The sequence below is a fragment of the Neltuma alba genome, unplaced genomic scaffold, assembly GCF_004799145.2.
Source record: "Neltuma alba isolate B1F8T4 unplaced genomic scaffold, ASM479914v2 tig00013675_pilon, whole genome shotgun sequence".
NCBI lineage: Eukaryota > Viridiplantae > Streptophyta > Magnoliopsida > Fabales > Fabaceae > Neltuma > Neltuma alba.
The window spans coordinates 2873-20505 of NW_021637843.1; the positions used below are offsets into that span (position 1 = coordinate 2873).

Here is a 17633-nt window from a genome sequence, read left to right on the forward strand (position 1 = left end):
CTACGATCATGTTGACTTTGATTATAAGTTATTAGCAAAAACTATACTTAATTAGAAAAACAAATATCGCAAACTACAACACTATACTCAATACAAGAAAATGATAATTCCCATATTTAGAAGTGATTTCTCCGTATTTCATATTTAAGAAATATTCTTTCAATCCTCAATGTGAAAACATAATTAACTAATTTGAATACATGTAAAATATTAGTTAAATTAGTTAATATGATATGATTTTTTCTAAAATATCTTAATCATTTTTTTAATTCCTCCCTTACTCCCCTACTTGATTATTACTGAAAGAATATTAATGTGATTAATTTGGAAAAAAAATGATAAGCATATGAAATAGGTCTTACATACAGGACTTATATCAACTCTCAAATTAAGTCATAGATTAAGGGCTGAAGGAGTAAGTTCTACCATTCTTATTTATAAATATAACATTACTTGTTAAACTTCATCTAATTTTTCATTGATATAGTTAGTATATAGTCTTGATAGTACTAATATTTATCATTTGATTAATTATATTTGATATACTCCTGTCCTTATATAAGACCCAATTTGACTTTTTATTTGGTCCTAATTATAAGATCCATTTCTCTCTTATATTTATGTATTTTTATCTAATAATGATAGTTTTAGCCAATATACTTAATTAGCAAGGATATTTAGGAATGACAACACTTATTTATTATAAATAACCAACTTAACTTATTAATCTCCTCGTCAATTGGTCTTATAATTAGGACCGGAGGAAGTAATTAGTATTTAATCTTGCGAAGGGAATTACATGAGACGAGGTTAAAACATTGGGAGGAACTACAAAGAGACGATGAGTGTTATACGAACTAGGAAGGATATTTCTCTTACTTTCACATGCCCATGTTATAGAATCATTAATGGAATCTTTATTTATAATTAAATCAATTAATTGCCATTCATTAATTTATAGTAAGACATCGTGTTATGTCATAATGCAACATGACGTGTTTCTACCTATAATTCCTCATATATATATATATATATATATATATATATATATCAACTTGACACAAACCAAAACTATGTGCTGTTTTGTTTGTTTTGCTTTTCTTTTTCTTTTTTTACCCCTGCTTTTTTTTTCCCTGATTTTATTTCATTATTGTACATGTCCTTTCGTTTAGGCTTAAAACCATTGGAAAATTTCCCGTACTTCTTTATTTTATTATTTGACATTTGATTGATTGGATTAATCATTCAGATTGAAACTAGAGCGATGTTCTCTAATTGCATCATATAATACAAATAAATTTATTAATGTGGGAATTAATATGGAGTCATCAGAGACTGAATAATGCTGTTGAGTGTAATTCAAATTTGTTGCGCGTCTCTAAATGCACAATTAGGGTTTTATTTAACCTGAAAACACACAGAGATATTTTTAGGAAAATTAAGAGTAATTAATATGTTCATTCAAAAAATGCTGGTGACAAATAAAAGAAATTACTTTAGCTTATTAATTTGGTTCATCCCTTTTGAAAGAGTAAATCACATTTAATGAAAAGCAGATTGAAATAGTTTAGGTATAGAGTTTTGCCTTATAACAATAACCAAAGGCAATAATTTATATGGAGTGAATTTATGTACCTGTTTTTATATATTTAATACTTTTTCAATCCTTGATATAGGAACTAACCGAGGAGTTGGTGTTACTTCTATATTTAAAACCTATTTAACATAGTTATTAATTTTTTTAAAATTAACCGTATTAATATTCTTTCAACAATAATCAAGTAAGAAAAAGAATGAAGGAATTAAGAAAAATACTTAAGATATTTTAAGAGAAACATGTCATATTAACTAATTTAATTAACATTTTTAATCTACTCAAATTAGTTAATTAAATCTTACATTAGAGATCCGAAGAGTACATTTGCTTTCAGTCAAATTAAAATATGTGATTTTTTTGTTTTATTTGTTTCATAACAAACTCTTTAATTCAATAAAAGTGTATTAAATATATAAAAACTAAGTAGTTCTTCGATATACATTTGATATTTAATTATTTGAATAGTATAAATTGGAATGATACTACATCTAATACTAAATATAAGTTATCTTTTAAAAAATCACAGGATCTTATCTTAAATACAACTAATCCATATATTATTAAATATTTTTCTTGAAAATTTTATGGAAAAAAATACTTTTTTTTCAAATACCCTTATTTGTTATAAAATGCTTACACATATTTTGGAATCAGCAAGTAAATATGGAGAAACATTTTTTTTAGTGACAATGGGGAAACATTTATTATCAAGGGGAAGCTTGGAAAAGATTTCAATTTAAAGTAAAAATAAATTTTAATTATTTTTTAATATATATCACTCTTATGATTATGACTTATATTTGAAATCAAAATAATACTTACACGATAAAAAGAAAAAAATTGAATTATTGTAAAACGAAGAAGAAGAAAAAGAAAACTTTATTTGTGCAGGAGCAGGACACTGATTGGCAACTTTTTCGGCTTTTGGGATTTGACAATTGACAGATAGAGCCAGGTGCAGAAGGAGGAACAAAAATAAACTACCAAAACCTACTTTGAACTGAGGAATCTTTGAATTGGGAAGCATATTCGAATCTCAGCCCCGAGGGTTCGTTACAAACGCATCCAGAAAATATATTCACTGTCTCACGCAAATTACTCACTCTGCTTTGAGAACCATCAAAGTTGAAAAATTTCTATAATCTGTTTTTCATGTTCCTGCTTTCTTTATAAATACACACCTCCTCTGCACCGCTTTAGATCCCACAGCTACGTCTCTCTCTCTCCCCTCCTCTCTCTCGTCCTTTTCTCCTTCTTCCTTGTATCTAGCTAATTCATATTCAGGTACTTTATTGGACTCCAATGACTATTGATTCAATCATGGATCATCCTAAAACCGAAAAAGTCGTCTGCTTTTTGTTTGTGTGGGGTTTTAGTGTGGCTAGCAGCACTATTCTTATGCTTCTGTCTTGTCTTACCTATAAATTCTCGGTGTTAACGGTTTCATTGTTAACGGGTTGTGATGAGAATTTGCCGCCTTTCCAGTGATTCGCTCACGATTTTAGGTTAAATTTTAACTTTTGTTTTTGGGTTTTGGATGATCGTAGGTGGGGAACTAAGAGTGAGCCATGGCGAATCGAAACTTGGAAAAGATGGCATCCATTGATGCCCAGCTTCGGCAACTGGTTCCTGCTAAAGTCAGTGAGGATGACAAACTGGTTGAGTATGATGCTCTTCTTCTGGATCGGTTTCTTGATATCCTCCAGGACTTACATGGCGAGGATCTGAAGGAGACGGTGAGTTCTTGCCTGTTTGTCACCATTTGCACCTGAGTTCTGAAGGATCCTAGTTTGAATCTCACACTTTTTCAAAGGGGAAAAAGAAACCTCACTTTTTGTTATCAAACTTTTGATATGATCGATTTGCTCTGAGCGAAAGCATCAACTTTACTTGTCTCAATGATTCTGGGTACTTGGTTTGGTCTTTGGCGTTGAAAAGTTTTAGCATGTTATTTTAGTCCACAGAAGTCCATTGCGTATGCGGACTATGCAAGTAAAATTTTAGTCCATTTTATCTTTTTTGTTTTGACTATGTGATTGATTTATCCTTTGAGGGGACAAAGCAAGACCAATTATAAATTCTCAGTACATCAGGAAGTAAGAGTATAGGTGGTTAGCTCGAGTAGTTAGTTATATCTTTGTTCTGTCTCGTAACAAATAGAACAGAAGAAATGATCAGGAGATCAAGGATGGTCAAACCTTCGACCTGTGTGGCCTGATCAAACAATCGGTGAAAGTCTGCCATAACATTGCTTGGATTGAATTCGCCAGATTTGATTATATTTCCTTAAATGCAAATCTGTTTTAGTAGGAAGGATCTGTGGCTATGTTTTCTTTTGGCAAATTGTTTTATCCTTGGTAGAACATTTTGAACTTGTTATCTGAGACGATGTTGTTCCTGCATAGGTTCAAGAAGTATATGAGCTTTCTGCTGAGTATGAAGGAAAGCATGACCCTCAAAAACTTGAGGAGCTTGGAAAAGCAATAACCAGTTTGGATGCTGGGGACTCTATTGTTGTTGCAAAATCCTTCTCCCATATGCTTAACTTGGCCAATTTAGCCGAGGAGGTTCAGATTGCTCACCGTCGAAGAAACAAGCTGAAGAAAGGGGATTTTGTCGATGAGAGCAATGCTACTACAGAATCAGACATTGAGGAAACTCTCAAGAAACTTGTGGTGGGAATGAAGAAGTCCCCTCAAGAAGTTTTTGATGCTCTGAAAAACCAGACTGTTGATCTGGTTCTTACTGCTCATCCTACTCAATCAGTTCGTAGATCTTTGCTTCAGAAACATGGAAGGTTTGAATTTGATATATGATAATTTTCAGATATCTTACCTTTTCTCAAAAAATCTGGCCTTTTCTTAATGGATAAAACCAATGTTTAATCTTGCCCCTTCTTTACAGGATTCGAAATTGTTTAGCTCAGTTGTATGCCAAAGACATCACTCCTGATGATAAGCAGGAGCTTGATGAGGCCCTACAGAGGGAGGTGAGTGTTGAACACTAGTTTTTTACGACACAGAAATCTTTTCTGTTTCTCTCCTGTCAATTGTAGATCGGAAGCGTCACAATCTTTGCTATATCTTTCTCTGGGTGACATTTGCGCCTGCAAATGCAAAAATACTATTCGGCTGTTTGCATACTGAAAATTCATATAATCTTCAATTTTTACATGGCTTTTTAAAGTGCATTTATTATTTCCTAAACTTTTATGAGAAGTTTCCAGTTTACCAGATGTTGTCTATTAAAAGTAGAGGCGGGATTTGGTGATTTCATATTTCCCTCTTCTTAAAATTGTGATCTTTTAGGGGGACAGATAAAATCAAAGTTCAAATCGGAATGTTAAATGATATGCATGGAGAGAGGAAAAGGTCAAGCCAATGATATTATTTTAAAGAAGATCTTGTTACTTGTGTTCATGCAGATTCAAGCTGCCTTCCGAACTGATGAAATCAGGAGGACTCCTCCAACACCACAAGATGAAATGAGGGCAGGAATGAGCTACTTCCACGAAACAATCTGGAAGGGTGTCCCGAAATTTCTGCGCCGTGTTGACACAGCTTTGAAGAATATAGGGATTAATGAGCGTGTTCCTCATAATGCTCCAGTTATTCAATTCTCTTCCTGGATGGGTGGTGATCGTGATGGTACAATTCTTACATTTGACAAAGATGACTTGTTTGCATAAGGAGAAATGGAAGGTTAGCTCAAGGTGATGATCATATCTGTTAAATATGATGCAGGAAATCCAAGAGTAAATCCTGAAGTGACCAGGGACGTTTGCTTATTGGCTAGAATGATGGCTGCAAATTTGTATTATTCCCAGATAGAGGATCTCATGTTTGAGGTACTTAATAGCCTACATTACGTTCTTCATCATTCATCAATGATTTTTGGGAATTTGTCATCTCTCATCATTTTGCCGACTCTCGTGTTTCTGTAGCTGTCCATGTGGCGTTGTAATGATGAACTGCGAGTCCGTGCCGACCAAATTCATCAATCTGCCAAAAAAGATGAAGTTGCAAAGCACTATATAGGTAATCATGAAAAAATTTGGCAGATGGGTGTTGTGCTTTTTTAAAAACGAAAACTTCAATTATGATGTCTTGAACAAATTGCTGTAAGCTAGATATTGAAGGGAAATGCTGTAAATTGAAGTGACTTTCTTTATGATGCAGAATTTTGGAAGAAAGTCCCCCCAAGTGAACCATACCGGGTGGTGTTGGGTGAAGTGAGAGATAGGCTGTATAAGACCCGTGAACGTTCTCGCCATTTGCTAGCTCATGGTCACTCTGATATTCCAGAGGATTCAACTTTCACCAACGTTGAGGATGTATGTCCATTTTGCACCTTTAACTTCACATTATAATATCACATGTTTAACCGTAAAGAAAAATTTGTTTTTCTTAAGTTTTCATATGTTGGTTATGTTGAATTCCGACCGCTTCTTACATTACTACAGTGTAGTCAAGTCTTGACCGAAAAGGATATACTTCACTCATAAGAGTTGTATGAAATGAATTTATCTTCTTTGTGATTATCTATATATAACAGATACTAAGGTGAGTTAATTTTGTGCAGTTCCTGGAACCTCTTGAACTCTGTTACCGATCACTTTGTGCTTGTGGTGACCGGGCGATTGCCGATGGAAGCCTTCTTGATTTCTTGAGGCAGGTCTCAACTTTTGGACTGTCATTAGTGAGGCTTGACATCAGGCAAGAATCAGAACGTCATTCCGATGTCATGGATGCTATTACCAGACATTTGGAAATCGGCTCCTACAACGAATGGTCTGAAGAGAAGCGACAGGAATGGCTTTTGTCTGAGTTGAGTGGCAAGCGGCCATTGTTTGGACCTGATCTTCCAACAACTGAAGAAATCAGAGATGTTTTGGACACATTTTATGTCATAGCTGAGCTTCCATCAGACAGCTTCGGAGCATACATCATTTCAATGGCAACAGCACCGTCCGATGTTCTTGCTGTCGAGCTTCTCCAACGGGAATGCCATGTCAAGCATCCATTAAGAGTTGTCCCCTTGTTTGAGAAGCTTGCAGATTTGGAGGCTGCTCCGGCTGCTTTAGCCCGGTTGTTCTCAGTAGACTGGTACAAGAATCGGATCAACGGTAAGCAAGAGGTCATGATTGGTTATTCAGATTCTGGGAAAGATGCTGGGAGATTCTCAGCGGCATGGCAACTATATAAGGCTCAGGAGGAACTGATAAATGTAGCCAAAAAATATGGTGTTAAGCTAACTATGTTTCATGGTCGTGGAGGGACTGTCGGGAGAGGAGGTGGGCCCACCCACCTTGCTATTTTGTCTCAACCACCTGAAACAATTCATGGATCACTTCGTGTGACTGTTCAGGGTGAAGTTATTGAGCAATCATTCGGAGAGCAGCACTTGTGTTTTAGAACACTTCAACGTTTCACTGCTGCTACTTTAGAGCATGGAATGCATCCTCCAATTTCACCAAGGCCAGAATGGCGTGCCTTAATGGATGAGATGGCTGTCATTGCCACTGAAGAATATCGATCTGTCGTATTCAAAGAACCCCGATTTGTTGAGTACTTCCGCCTGGTAAGATTTCAACTCAGTTCTCATACCACTTCTCTTTCACGTTGTTTCAAATAAATATCCATTGAACATCTTATAGGATTTCATACTACCAAGTCTCTATTCAGTAAACTAAATAGCTGATATTGAAAATCCTTATAAAATACAGGCTACGCCAGAGTTGGAATATGGCAGGATGAACATTGGAAGCAGGCCAGCGAAGCGAAGGCCAAGCGGAGGAATTGAAACACTCCGTGCAATACCTTGGATCTTTGCATGGACACAGACGAGGTTTCATCTTCCAGTGTGGCTTGGCTTCGGGGCTGCATTCAAACATGTTATAGAGAAGGATGTGAGGAACCTGCAAATGCTGCGGGAGATGTACACTCAATGGCCTTTCTTTAGGGTCACCCTTGACTTAGTGGAAATGGTGTTTGCCAAGGGAGACCCAGGCATTGCTGCTCTCTATGATAAACTCCTTGTTTCCCCAGAATTGTGGCCATTCGGAGAACAACTGAGAGCCAAGTATGACGAGACTAAAAAACTCCTTCTTCAGGTAATGAATGTTCTTCATCTCAAAAAAGGTTTTTGTTTTGCGATAATGTCTAACTCACGCTCACAACACAAGCTGATTGACTGACTTTCTATGGCGTACTGATAGGTGGCTGGGCACAAGGATCTTCTTGAAGGAGATCCATACTTGAAGCAAAGACTAAGGTTACGTGATTCGTACATTACTACCCTAAATGTTTGCCAGGCTTACACATTGAAACGCATTCGGGATCCGAGCTTCAGCGTGAATGTGCAGCGACCCCACCTGTCGAAGGAGTCCGTGGAGATAAGTAAGCCAGCGGATGAACTTGTAAAGCTGAATCCAACAAGTGAATACGCCCCAGGTTTGGAAGACACTCTCATTCTCACCATGAAGGGTATTGCTGCTGGTTTGCAGAACACCGGTTAAGCATTTTTTTCTTTCGTGTGTTTTCCTACTTTGAAGCTTTCCCAAGAGGAAAAAGCAGGAATATATATATAATTTTGGTTGCAAGATGATGATGCAGATTGGTGCTGCCTGCACGAATGAGTATTTCTTGTTTTCCTCCTGTAGATCACTTTTTTAGTTGCAGCAGCACTTCTGAGAATAAAGAATTGTAATTGCACTATCTTGGTTTTATTTGCTTTTCTTCCACTGACTCTCCGGAACATTCTCTTCCGTGCATTGAAAACACTAGAAAGTGGGGAATTCAAGAGCTTCTGAACTCTCACTGGACTGCTCTTTCTTCTAATTGACCTCTTTCAGTTGTGTATTGGGAAGAGCCTCTCCATCTAACTCACAAGCTTCATAAATCACCGATTCATTCCACTTCCCTGTCTTCTGATATTTTTAGCCTCCTCGCCAAAATTCTAAACACAGGCGGCAACTTCGTGTTAATTTTGTAAGGTTCAAGTTTGCAAACTCCAGAACACGCTAATAGTAGTATAACGTAATAAAACATTAACGTAAGAATATGAACTTTTAAAGGGAGTGAAAATTTTCTGAATTGGGAGGACACTCAGTTTATAGAGGCAGGACAAGGTTTCGTACTCAGTACAAAAGGACCTTGCCTGATTGTATATGTTATGTTTGTAGCTTAATTTTTAGATTTCTTTTTTTTTTTTTAACTAAAAATTCTAAATAGATTTTTATTTCATGTTAATAAAATTTTATTAAGCTTATTTTGAATTTTGAATAAAAATATAAACAATACATAACAAAAATCTTAAAAGTATGTGCCTGAGTCATCATCATTCATCAACCCTTTTTTTTGGGCCAACTCATTCATCAACCTATTTAGCTTATTTTTTTAAATAAAATTTTTCAATAGGAAAAAATATATATATATACATATATACACATATATATATATATATTACAGGACCCAATGAAACACGAGAAGAATGTAAATGTTTGGGAGCCGTTAAATCATAAATGTGAATGTGAGCCACAACGGCTACATTTGGTGTTTGAGGCCTACTCTTGTAACTCTGACGCTTTCGTCCGTCCATCACCTAGCCGTACTGTCGGTACTGTATCCTTCCAATCCATCATCTTCCTGCCTTCCTTTTCCTTTCCCTCGGGATTCTCGCTTTATTGCCCCCTGATTTGACCTTTTTCATCCCCCTTTATTCTTTTTTTTTTTTTGACCAAGTCATCCCCCTTTATTCTACCATTTCACTTCCAACATTTTTATAACAAATTTAATAATTTAATTTACACATATATGGTAATACTGTCTTTGTTTGGAGCAAATATACTCATAAAATTAAAAATTAAAGGGGTCTCAGAGAAGAGATATATGAGGGTACTCGGGATATTTATTTATAAAAAGGGAATTATTTAATTTAGTATAAATTCTTTGCCAAATTAACATGGATTCATTCACATAATTTTTCTGGAGAATTTCTGAAACGCTACAACTTCGGACGCTCTTTCTGAAGTGGCATGAATCAATGCCCTTTTTTTTTTTTTTTTGGGGTTTTGGTTGTAGGCTGCTTTACAGCACAAGCGTGGGCCCACCTCCAACGTGAATGCCGGTTGTTTTGACGGTCGGGTGTACCGACACAGAAGTCTATTTCACATTTTATCTCTTCTCAATTCATCCAACGCGCAATTTCAACCCTCACATCACCCACAAACCTTTATACCAATCACTTGAATGCAAACACAGTGATTTTCTCTTCCCTCACACCTTCCCATCCTCTCTGGGGTTTTGAATTCTCAGCATCAAAATTTAGAAGCTCCCTGAATAATGTTTTTCCAAATAAAAATCTGAAGGCCTGCCTGTAAAGGCAAGGTATTTTCTAAAGAGTTTCCTTCGATGTCCTAATCATGAGTCAACCAAAGAAAAAAAGGGCAGTGAAGGCCCTACCACTTGGGGGGGTCAGCTTCAACAGTAGAAAACCATTGCCGTGCAGTGTTACAACTCTATAGACACGTATATGCATAGGACCAAAGTGAGTGCCTTAAAATAACATGTCCAGTATTGAACAAAGCAGCCGCACATCAAACAAGGACCAATACCTTTTGGATTCATTTGGTTAGGTGTGGGGGAGGGTGACCCTAATAGAAAGAAAGAAGGCAACATCTTAAATGCCCACATGTGAACTCAAGCCCCTTTCCACAAAGAGACTCACCTCTCACACTCAATCGTATTATTCTATACATGTATCATCTTAAGCCAATTAAAAAAATTGAAAAAAAAAATACATATAAGAAAGTTGTCCCAATTACTGTGAAGTAGTGGTCCATCCACCTATCCCTCCCCTATAAAGGACAGACTGCTAAAAGATAAGATTTATGAATTGTATCAACCACCAGAACCACCACTCTCAATAACAAAAACCAAACCTACTTACATTGCGTAAAGACAGACAACAACGAAGTCCCCTTGCGTCTGCTGTCCTACATAACACAAATAAAAAGAGAGAAAGCTTTTCCTACCTCTGCTCATTCCCAGAATAATGAGAAAGTTTCTAAGAAAATCGAGGATTGGGACACTATGCCAATTCCCAGTGTGAGTGGATATGAGATGTATTTTTCAGTGAAATTTTTGCTATGCGCATGTTTGCTTATCATAGGCTTTGTCAAAACAGGTCTACCTCCTAGAGTTCAAATTATAATATATCCTCAAGACTTGCCATCAGTGTGTATGTTGCCCAGAGAATAGAAAAGGCAAAATATTATAAAATTGCACCTAGGAGTCAATAGCCAGGGAAAAATTTTTGGGAATTTTATTGATTAAATGGCTAGTAGAAAAAGGGAAATAACAATGATAACAACATATATATCATCCTCCTATCTCTAACCCAGTAGGTACCCACCACTCATCCAATCTCCTTCAAGGGCTTCCAGTGTTCGGTATATATCTTCACATATATACATGTAGACATCCTGCACTACCAACAGATGAGACCGTCCATCTCCCCCTTCTGGCTTATCTCCGCCTGTCTGTCTGTCTATCTTAAAGGTAATTAAACTCCCAATTGAATCAAGTGTACATACAAATAAAAATCTTCCTCCTTTCTGGATCAGAATGAAACTAGGGATACAAGAACAGCTGACCTACATAACTGAAGAGGAGAGGGAAGAAAAAGGAAATAGACAAAAGGGAGAAGGGAGGAACATGGAGCCAGAGAAAGTATTGAGGAATGAATGAATGAATAAAAACCGCAAAAGGAACCTAAACTCTCTCTGGGTGCTGGTGGCAGCATTGGCCACTAAAAAAGATTATTATCATGTGGCTCCGACTATGTCACAGATTCCGGGTGATCATTTCTGGGATGGGATCAAAAGACTGGAAGAACTGCGGAGATGAAGTTCAACAGGGGAATTTGGCAGCACAAACAAAATGCTTTAGGCAGGCATGGAAGCAGTACAAATAATGAGTTCTAAGTGCTGTAGTGCCTCACAGAGTGTTCCAACATATCACGGCTGGGGCAAACAATTTCCTTCACACGGCTGCCATTTTTGTAGATCTTGAAAGTTGGAACCAACCTAACATTCTCAGCGGCTGCAATAGCTGGGCTTTTTTGAATATCAACCTTTAGTCAAACCCAAAGAAAAACAAATTACATGCATGAGAAAACAGCAATGCTTCATCTTTCACCTCTTAAATAAGCAGGGTGAAGTAAATGAGAAGATCAATCAGTAGATACCTTGAGAAAGTTAACAGAAGGATATCGACTGCAAAGTGTGTTCACGAATGGTGATAACTGTTTGCATTGCGAATCAGATTCAATTTCAAAATGAACAACAGACACACCTGCAGAGTTAAGTTTACAGTCAATCCGTGTGTACACAAAATAAATTAACCGACCACAAGAAAGTCACTGATAAGAGAAATTTCCTGGGAAAATTTGTTACCTGGTAAAGAAATTGCAGCCCTAAACTGATCAAGACCAGACACTCCTTCCACTTCACCACCAAATTTCAAATTGTGAACTTCTTCCCCACGAGATTTCTTCAATGCAACATGCGCATGGAAATGTGCTTCAGCAACTTCATTGTCATCTGGAAGTTCTCTTCGTAAGACCTCATAATCTTTGACTGCTTCTTCCCACCTTTCTAGCTGTACTCCACAAGTGATAAGCATGAGATACATATAACTATTGTCACCTTACACCCCAAAGAATAAGGAACCAAATTAATTTACCTTGCTGTTTGAGGCTGCCCTTCGAAGAAGTGCTTTTGTGTAATTTGGTTGGATGTGTAAAGCTTGATTGCAGTCTTCAATTGATCTTTCCCATTGCCCAAGCTTAAACCAGCAGGCAGCTCTATTGCAATAGAGAACAGCATTTGAAGGGTCCAGCCTTAAACCTTCCTCATATGCAGAGCACGCTTCAGTGAACCTTTCAGATTTGAAAAGATCATTACCACGAGCTCGAGCTCTAGCTACCATCCTAACATTGCTGAGCAAAACAGCAACTTCAACGTTCCGGGGATCAATCAGGCCAGCTTTCTCAGCAGCTGTAACTGCATTCTCAAACCTGCAATACATCCATCATCCATTCTCACTCTTCAACGGAAGCCATATGCCACCCTAGATTTCTGATGAAACTTACAGTTTCTGAACTCACCTTCCCAAAGCCATCTCAATCTGAGCTCTAACAAAGAAAGAATAAGCTTCAGAAAGCATCCCAAAAAACCTTGCCTGAGATGACGATTTAGAATGTGATCCTGCTTTTGGAATAGCTGACAGAATCAATTCGGCATCATCAATTTGGTGTTGCTTTAAAAGGGCTTCTGCTCTACACATAAAGAGCTGTAAATTCAATTTCGAACCAGTTTAGCCATTTTAAACTTCTCATGCAATAACAACATTAAACGCATATATGAACCAAAAGAAGTTTTTACTTGAGGAGAAGAGTCTGCTCCAGCAGCAACAGCGGCATCAACTTCCCGGAGGACACTTTTCCAATCACCAATCCTTCGAAAATCAGTACATTTGTTGATATGCTTCTCCACCGATTGCAGCTTCTGCAACTCAGAAGGATCCGGCTGCAGCCCATGACTAAATAGGTGCTTCCTCGCATTCTCAGCCTGTCCTAACCTGCGATAACACGAGTCCACGCCTTAAGCACCTCCTCTACAAGCAAAAGCAGATTTAAAATGACAATAACATACCAAACAGTTCGTGAAGGGATAAAAACAATGGATAGCACAGTGAATTCCAGAATCTGAAATAACTAGGATCCTAGAAATCTTTGCAATGCAGTTAAATCTGAGAGCTTTCAAACGTACATAAGTAAATAATAACAACCATGAACCTAAATTACCAATTCCCTCACCATCGTCATTATCCCTTAAACAAAACAATCAACGAAATGTTAGAGCCAAACGCTTCTTGACTTTCGAAGGAAAAAGAAACATCTTTGACACAAGAATTTATCTTAGCAGAACTTTATAGACCGAAAACAGAAAAGAACGAACGACAGAAAAAAGAAAAACCAACAGACCTGACCTGAGGTCACAAGACAACAATAATAACATTGCAAACGGTGTATAAAGCCCACATTATCAGGAAGTCAATGCAATAGGAAAGAAAACCGGGATAAAAAGGGTTGAGTTCGTTCACGCTCACTCACCGGAGAAAAAGAGAAGCGAGACGCTGGTGCGCTCTTCCATAATTAGAATCCAATCTCACAGCCTCCTCGCATTCCCTCACCGCCTCAGTCAACCGACCCAATGCTGTCAATGCAGCCGCACGGTTGCTCCGGTAGGCGGCATTACCTGGGGACAGTCCAATTGCCCGATCGTAAAGATTCAATGCCTCTGTGAAGTTACCCCGCTTGTACTGCTCGTTCCCCGCTCTCTTTATCTCTTCTGGATCCAAACCTGCCGCCGCTTTCTTGAACGGTTCTTTGAAACCGACACCACCAGTTGCCCTGGCGTTTGCCATACTTGCCGCCTCTCCGACAGTGTGTTTAGGTGTTCCACCGCCCCGCATTATGCTTCCGTGACCATAATTGGCCGTACCGGAGCCCAAAACGTCCGTCCTGGAGGTCCGATTAGACGCCATGCCCGTCTTCAGAATCTTCCCAGACGGACAGATATTGCCGGTAGGAAGAACATTCAACGCCGGTGATGTGACGGAAGAGCTTTGACCCGAATAGATTAAAGGTGGGGTGGTTCCGGCATCGGATCTTGCGTGGCCCGGTTTGAAGTTTCTGGCATTCCCCCCAGATCGAAGGCTCTCAGCGGCAGTAGGGCTGCTCTCGCTGGAACCAGAAAGCTCACCGGAGTGGTTGTTCGCACCAGTATCGGATCTTTTCGAGGCCGGGTTGTACCCATTTCGCCCAGAAACCGATCCAGATGAACTGGAACTGCTACTGGTAGTAGTGGTGAGTCCACTGGCAGCAGGTCCACTCTGACGGGTCCGCAATGGCGAAACCGGCGACCCTAGATCGAGCTCGCGAAAGTCCGGCTTGTTCGCCTCGCAGCTCAGGGAGTCGCGAAATCGATCGCGGAGAGCGGCTAACCCTAGCTCAGAATCGGGCTTCCCAGAATGCGACATTTTCACACTAACCAAACAACACAGGGCTCAACTCTTCTTTCCCCAACAATGTCTTCGTCTTCGAGCTCTCTGTCCTATTTCTATTCCCCTAGTCTTGTTATGTCTGGGCAATGCCTTCAAATGAAACCACAGCGAGGCCTTCTAGCATATGCAAAGACAGAGAAACATAGAGCCAGAAGCTTTGAGGAAGACATCAAGAAGAAAAGGAGAGAAGAAAAAACGAGAAGGATGGGGATCTCGTGATATAAAGGAGGAAGCAAGGAATGAATGTGAGTGTGAAAATCCTTAGAGAGAGAAGGACAAATTTACTACCTTTTTTTATTATCGAGAGAGAGAGAATGAAGGTTACGCCTACAGATAAACTGATGAAATTACAGAGAGATGAGAAAGGGAGGAAGGCGAAAGAAGAGAAAAAGAGTAAGCTTTTCTATTTTCTTTTCCTCTCCCCTTCTCTCCTGCTGTTTCACGAGTCAGGTTTCACTTCTCTCTCTCTCTCTCTCTCTCTCTGCAATTCATCGTTCTAGCTCTCTTTATATTTCTTTCTCACTTGTCATTGTTTTCTTCCAATCTCTATTCTCGGGGGAGTATTTTACTTCTTTTTTTTTAATTTTCCGCTAATAACTAAAATAATCAGTGTGATAAAGTCAGTCCAGAAAAATAAGAATTTTCAATAAATAGGAAAATGCTATAAATAAGAAAATGAAATCAATTATATATTTATGTCATTATAGTTATTATCCTACTTGTACCAAAAAAAAAATAGTACTACTATAGGATCACCCACTCTCTTTCACATAATGTGAAAAACACTCTCTTCACTGTTCACTTGCCACTTGTCCTCTCCTTCATTGCTCTTGCACTGTAGATAAGTTTCTCTTAGATAATAGTGCTCTGAGAAAACAGGGAAAAAAAAAGATACTGTTACAATTACTTGTTGAATGCTACAGTGTCCACAGTTAAAACTCATCAATGTACCTTGAAAACATATGCATAACTCTTGAAATTCAATGGTCCTAATTCAATGTAAAATTGCCAAAAAAATAAAAATAAAAAATAAAAGCCAATTCAATTAAATTTAGTGTATTGGGTAAGTGAATAAAAAAAATTCTTTTTATCTTCACAACATTTTTTGTGCCAATATTATTGCTAGTAATAATAAAACTATCCATGTTGATTGCATGTTTCCTCGTGCCAATGGAAGGTCATAGGTGACTTGTAGACCTTTTACTGCATTAACCCCACAATTCAATCCCCATATATTGAGTTAAAATTTCAAATAATATCTTATTTATTTACTTGTCTTAATTAAAAAACTCACAATTTAAGAGGGAAAAAAGTAAAATCTATATATTTTGTCCAGTTCTAAATATAAAAAAATAATGAATTTATAAATATTTAAAAAAATTTAGCTAAATTTGTTATTTATAGCTAATGTTGGTTGATTTTCTTAAAATATCCCAACTAATCATTTGCATTGGATATTATTTTTTGATGAAAAACTCTTTAACATGCATAATTAACAAAGAAAATTTAGTAAAAATGTATAAATTTAAAAAAATACTTATATTTATGATCAAAACAAACTTTCTAGATAGTATTTAGAACAAAAGATCATATTATGTCAAAATTATTTTTAAAATTTTTTCATTTGTTTAACATGACACTATTTTGAATAAAAATATTAAATAAAAAGGAATAGTTATGCATCAAAATTTGAAGCATAGCTTTACAAAAAAAAAAAAAAAGGTGACGCACAACTCATATTTTGGATAAGGGTAAAAGTTCAAATCAAAACAGCAGATAAAAATAATAATAAAAAAGAGTTCAAATCAAAACAAATTAATGGAAACGAGGACTGACTCCACTCCCCTCCCTTTGTTCCCTCGGGTCATAAATTCAATTAATTTTAATTGATCAGCCAAACTCATAATTTTCACCCCCACAAATCTTACTTCTCTATCCTTTATTTTAATTAATAAAACATCATTATATTTTGGTAAAATTTAGGCCAATTACTGACTAATAACTTTACGATAAAAATATTAAAATCGAATAATACTTTGTATATTCTGATATAGAGTATTATTATTGAATAAAAGCTCATCATAAGTTCAAAAGACAAGCGATCACATTTTTCAGGTTAAATAAAATTATTATATAAGTTTCCTTTTTAAATCAAGAGCATACTTCGTTTAAAAGTAAATCCTTTCCGACCAATTGTTCTCAAAACAAAAAGAAAATTATGAATCCATTTTTTTTAATTACTTGCTTTTGAAAAAATTGGACCAACTTATTTATAATTACAAAAATGTCCTGGCATGGGGTAATTCGGTACCCCGGCGTCGCAGAAACCACGTGGCAAACAGGAGGTGGGGTCCCACCCACATCAAAATCAACCTTTGCAGCACAGAGGGAGGATTTGTTGCCTGCCAATCCATCATTAATACTGAATGATGGCATCATAACCGTTCAATTACAACGCTAATCAACGATAAGGATAAATCAGACGTTGAGTGGGGACCACGGCTATGACCCGGTCGGACATACGATCTGAGCGGCTGCAACGTGGCTGTTGGATTAATTTTAATTTTAATTTTAAGTATTGTAATAAAATAAAATAAATAATGGAGTTTTGTCTGTAGTAGCGTGGCATATTTATTTCCTCCTCCCACTCACCTCACCGCTGTGTAATCCTAGATTTCTGTACTTTCTAGATTTTCACTTTCTTACGCAAGCCTCAAGCTAATATACGTAGAGTTTTCGTTTCGGAATTTAGGCATACCTACACCTTATTTACCCTTTTGCCCTTGACTTTTACACAGAGTCCCTCCAGCCCCATCACATTGGATCCTTTTAAAATTTAATCGAAGTCACTAGAAACGGATTAGATGACTATACAAGTTAGCCTGAGGGGGTAAAAACGAAGAAAG

The 17633-nt window shown here is 37.2% G+C and overlaps 2 protein-coding genes across 2 annotated transcripts; one reads left to right on the plus strand and one right to left on the minus strand.

The window, feature by feature from the left end:
- Window positions 1–2719: 2719 nt before the first annotated feature.
- LOC114738742 (phosphoenolpyruvate carboxylase, housekeeping isozyme) lies at window positions 2720–8513 on the plus strand. The gene is made up of 11 exons (XM_028926811.1): window positions 2720–2881; window positions 3145–3333; window positions 4003–4394; window positions 4502–4586; window positions 5022–5244; window positions 5341–5444; window positions 5541–5634; window positions 5776–5930; window positions 6179–7177; window positions 7323–7709; window positions 7815–8513. Exons 2-11 carry the CDS (start codon window positions 3166–3168, stop codon window positions 8112–8114), a joined length of 2907 nt encoding a protein of 968 aa, XP_028782644.1. The 5' UTR covers window positions 2720–2881; window positions 3145–3165; the 3' UTR covers window positions 8115–8513.
- A 2638-nt stretch (window positions 8514–11151) lies between these two features.
- Window positions 11152–15168, minus strand: LOC114738744 (TPR repeat-containing thioredoxin TTL1). Its single transcript, XM_028926812.1, has 7 exons — window positions 13775–15168; window positions 13044–13239; window positions 12767–12951; window positions 12343–12676; window positions 12054–12258; window positions 11846–11952; window positions 11152–11731 (listed from the first exon to the last, which is right to left on the minus strand). The coding sequence occupies exons 1-7, from the start codon at window positions 14701–14703 to the stop codon at window positions 11579–11581; spliced, it is 2109 nt and encodes a 702-aa protein (XP_028782645.1). The 5' UTR covers window positions 14704–15168; the 3' UTR covers window positions 11152–11578.
- Between the last annotated feature and the right edge of the window lie 2465 nt (window positions 15169–17633).

What these genes read in the sequence shown, in the direction of transcription:
- LOC114738742 (XM_028926811.1), top strand. Translation starts at nt 3,166, where the DNA reads ATGGCGAATCGAAACTTGGAAAAGATGGCATCCATTGATGCCCAGCTT. An exon ending in CTTTCACCAACGTTGAGGAT is followed by an intron (nt 5,931 to 6,178) that starts GTATGTCCATTT and finishes AATTTTGTGCAG; the next exon opens with TTCCTGGAACCTCTTGAACT. An exon ending in CTAAAAAACTCCTTCTTCAG is followed by an intron (nt 7,710 to 7,814) that starts GTAATGAATGTT and finishes GCGTACTGATAG; the next exon opens with GTGGCTGGGCACAAGGATCT.
- LOC114738744 (XM_028926812.1), bottom strand. Translation starts at nt 14,703, where the DNA reads ATGTCGCATTCTGGGAAGCCCGATTCTGAGCTAGGGTTAGCCGCTCTC. An exon ending in GGCTGCAATTTCTTTACCAG is followed by an intron (nt 11,953 to 12,053) that starts GTAACAAATTTT and finishes TTAACTCTGCAG; the next exon opens with GTGTGTCTGTTGTTCATTTT. An exon ending in CTTCTGTTAACTTTCTCAAG is followed by an intron (nt 11,732 to 11,845) that starts GTATCTACTGAT and finishes GTTTGACTAAAG; the next exon opens with GTTGATATTCAAAAAAGCCC.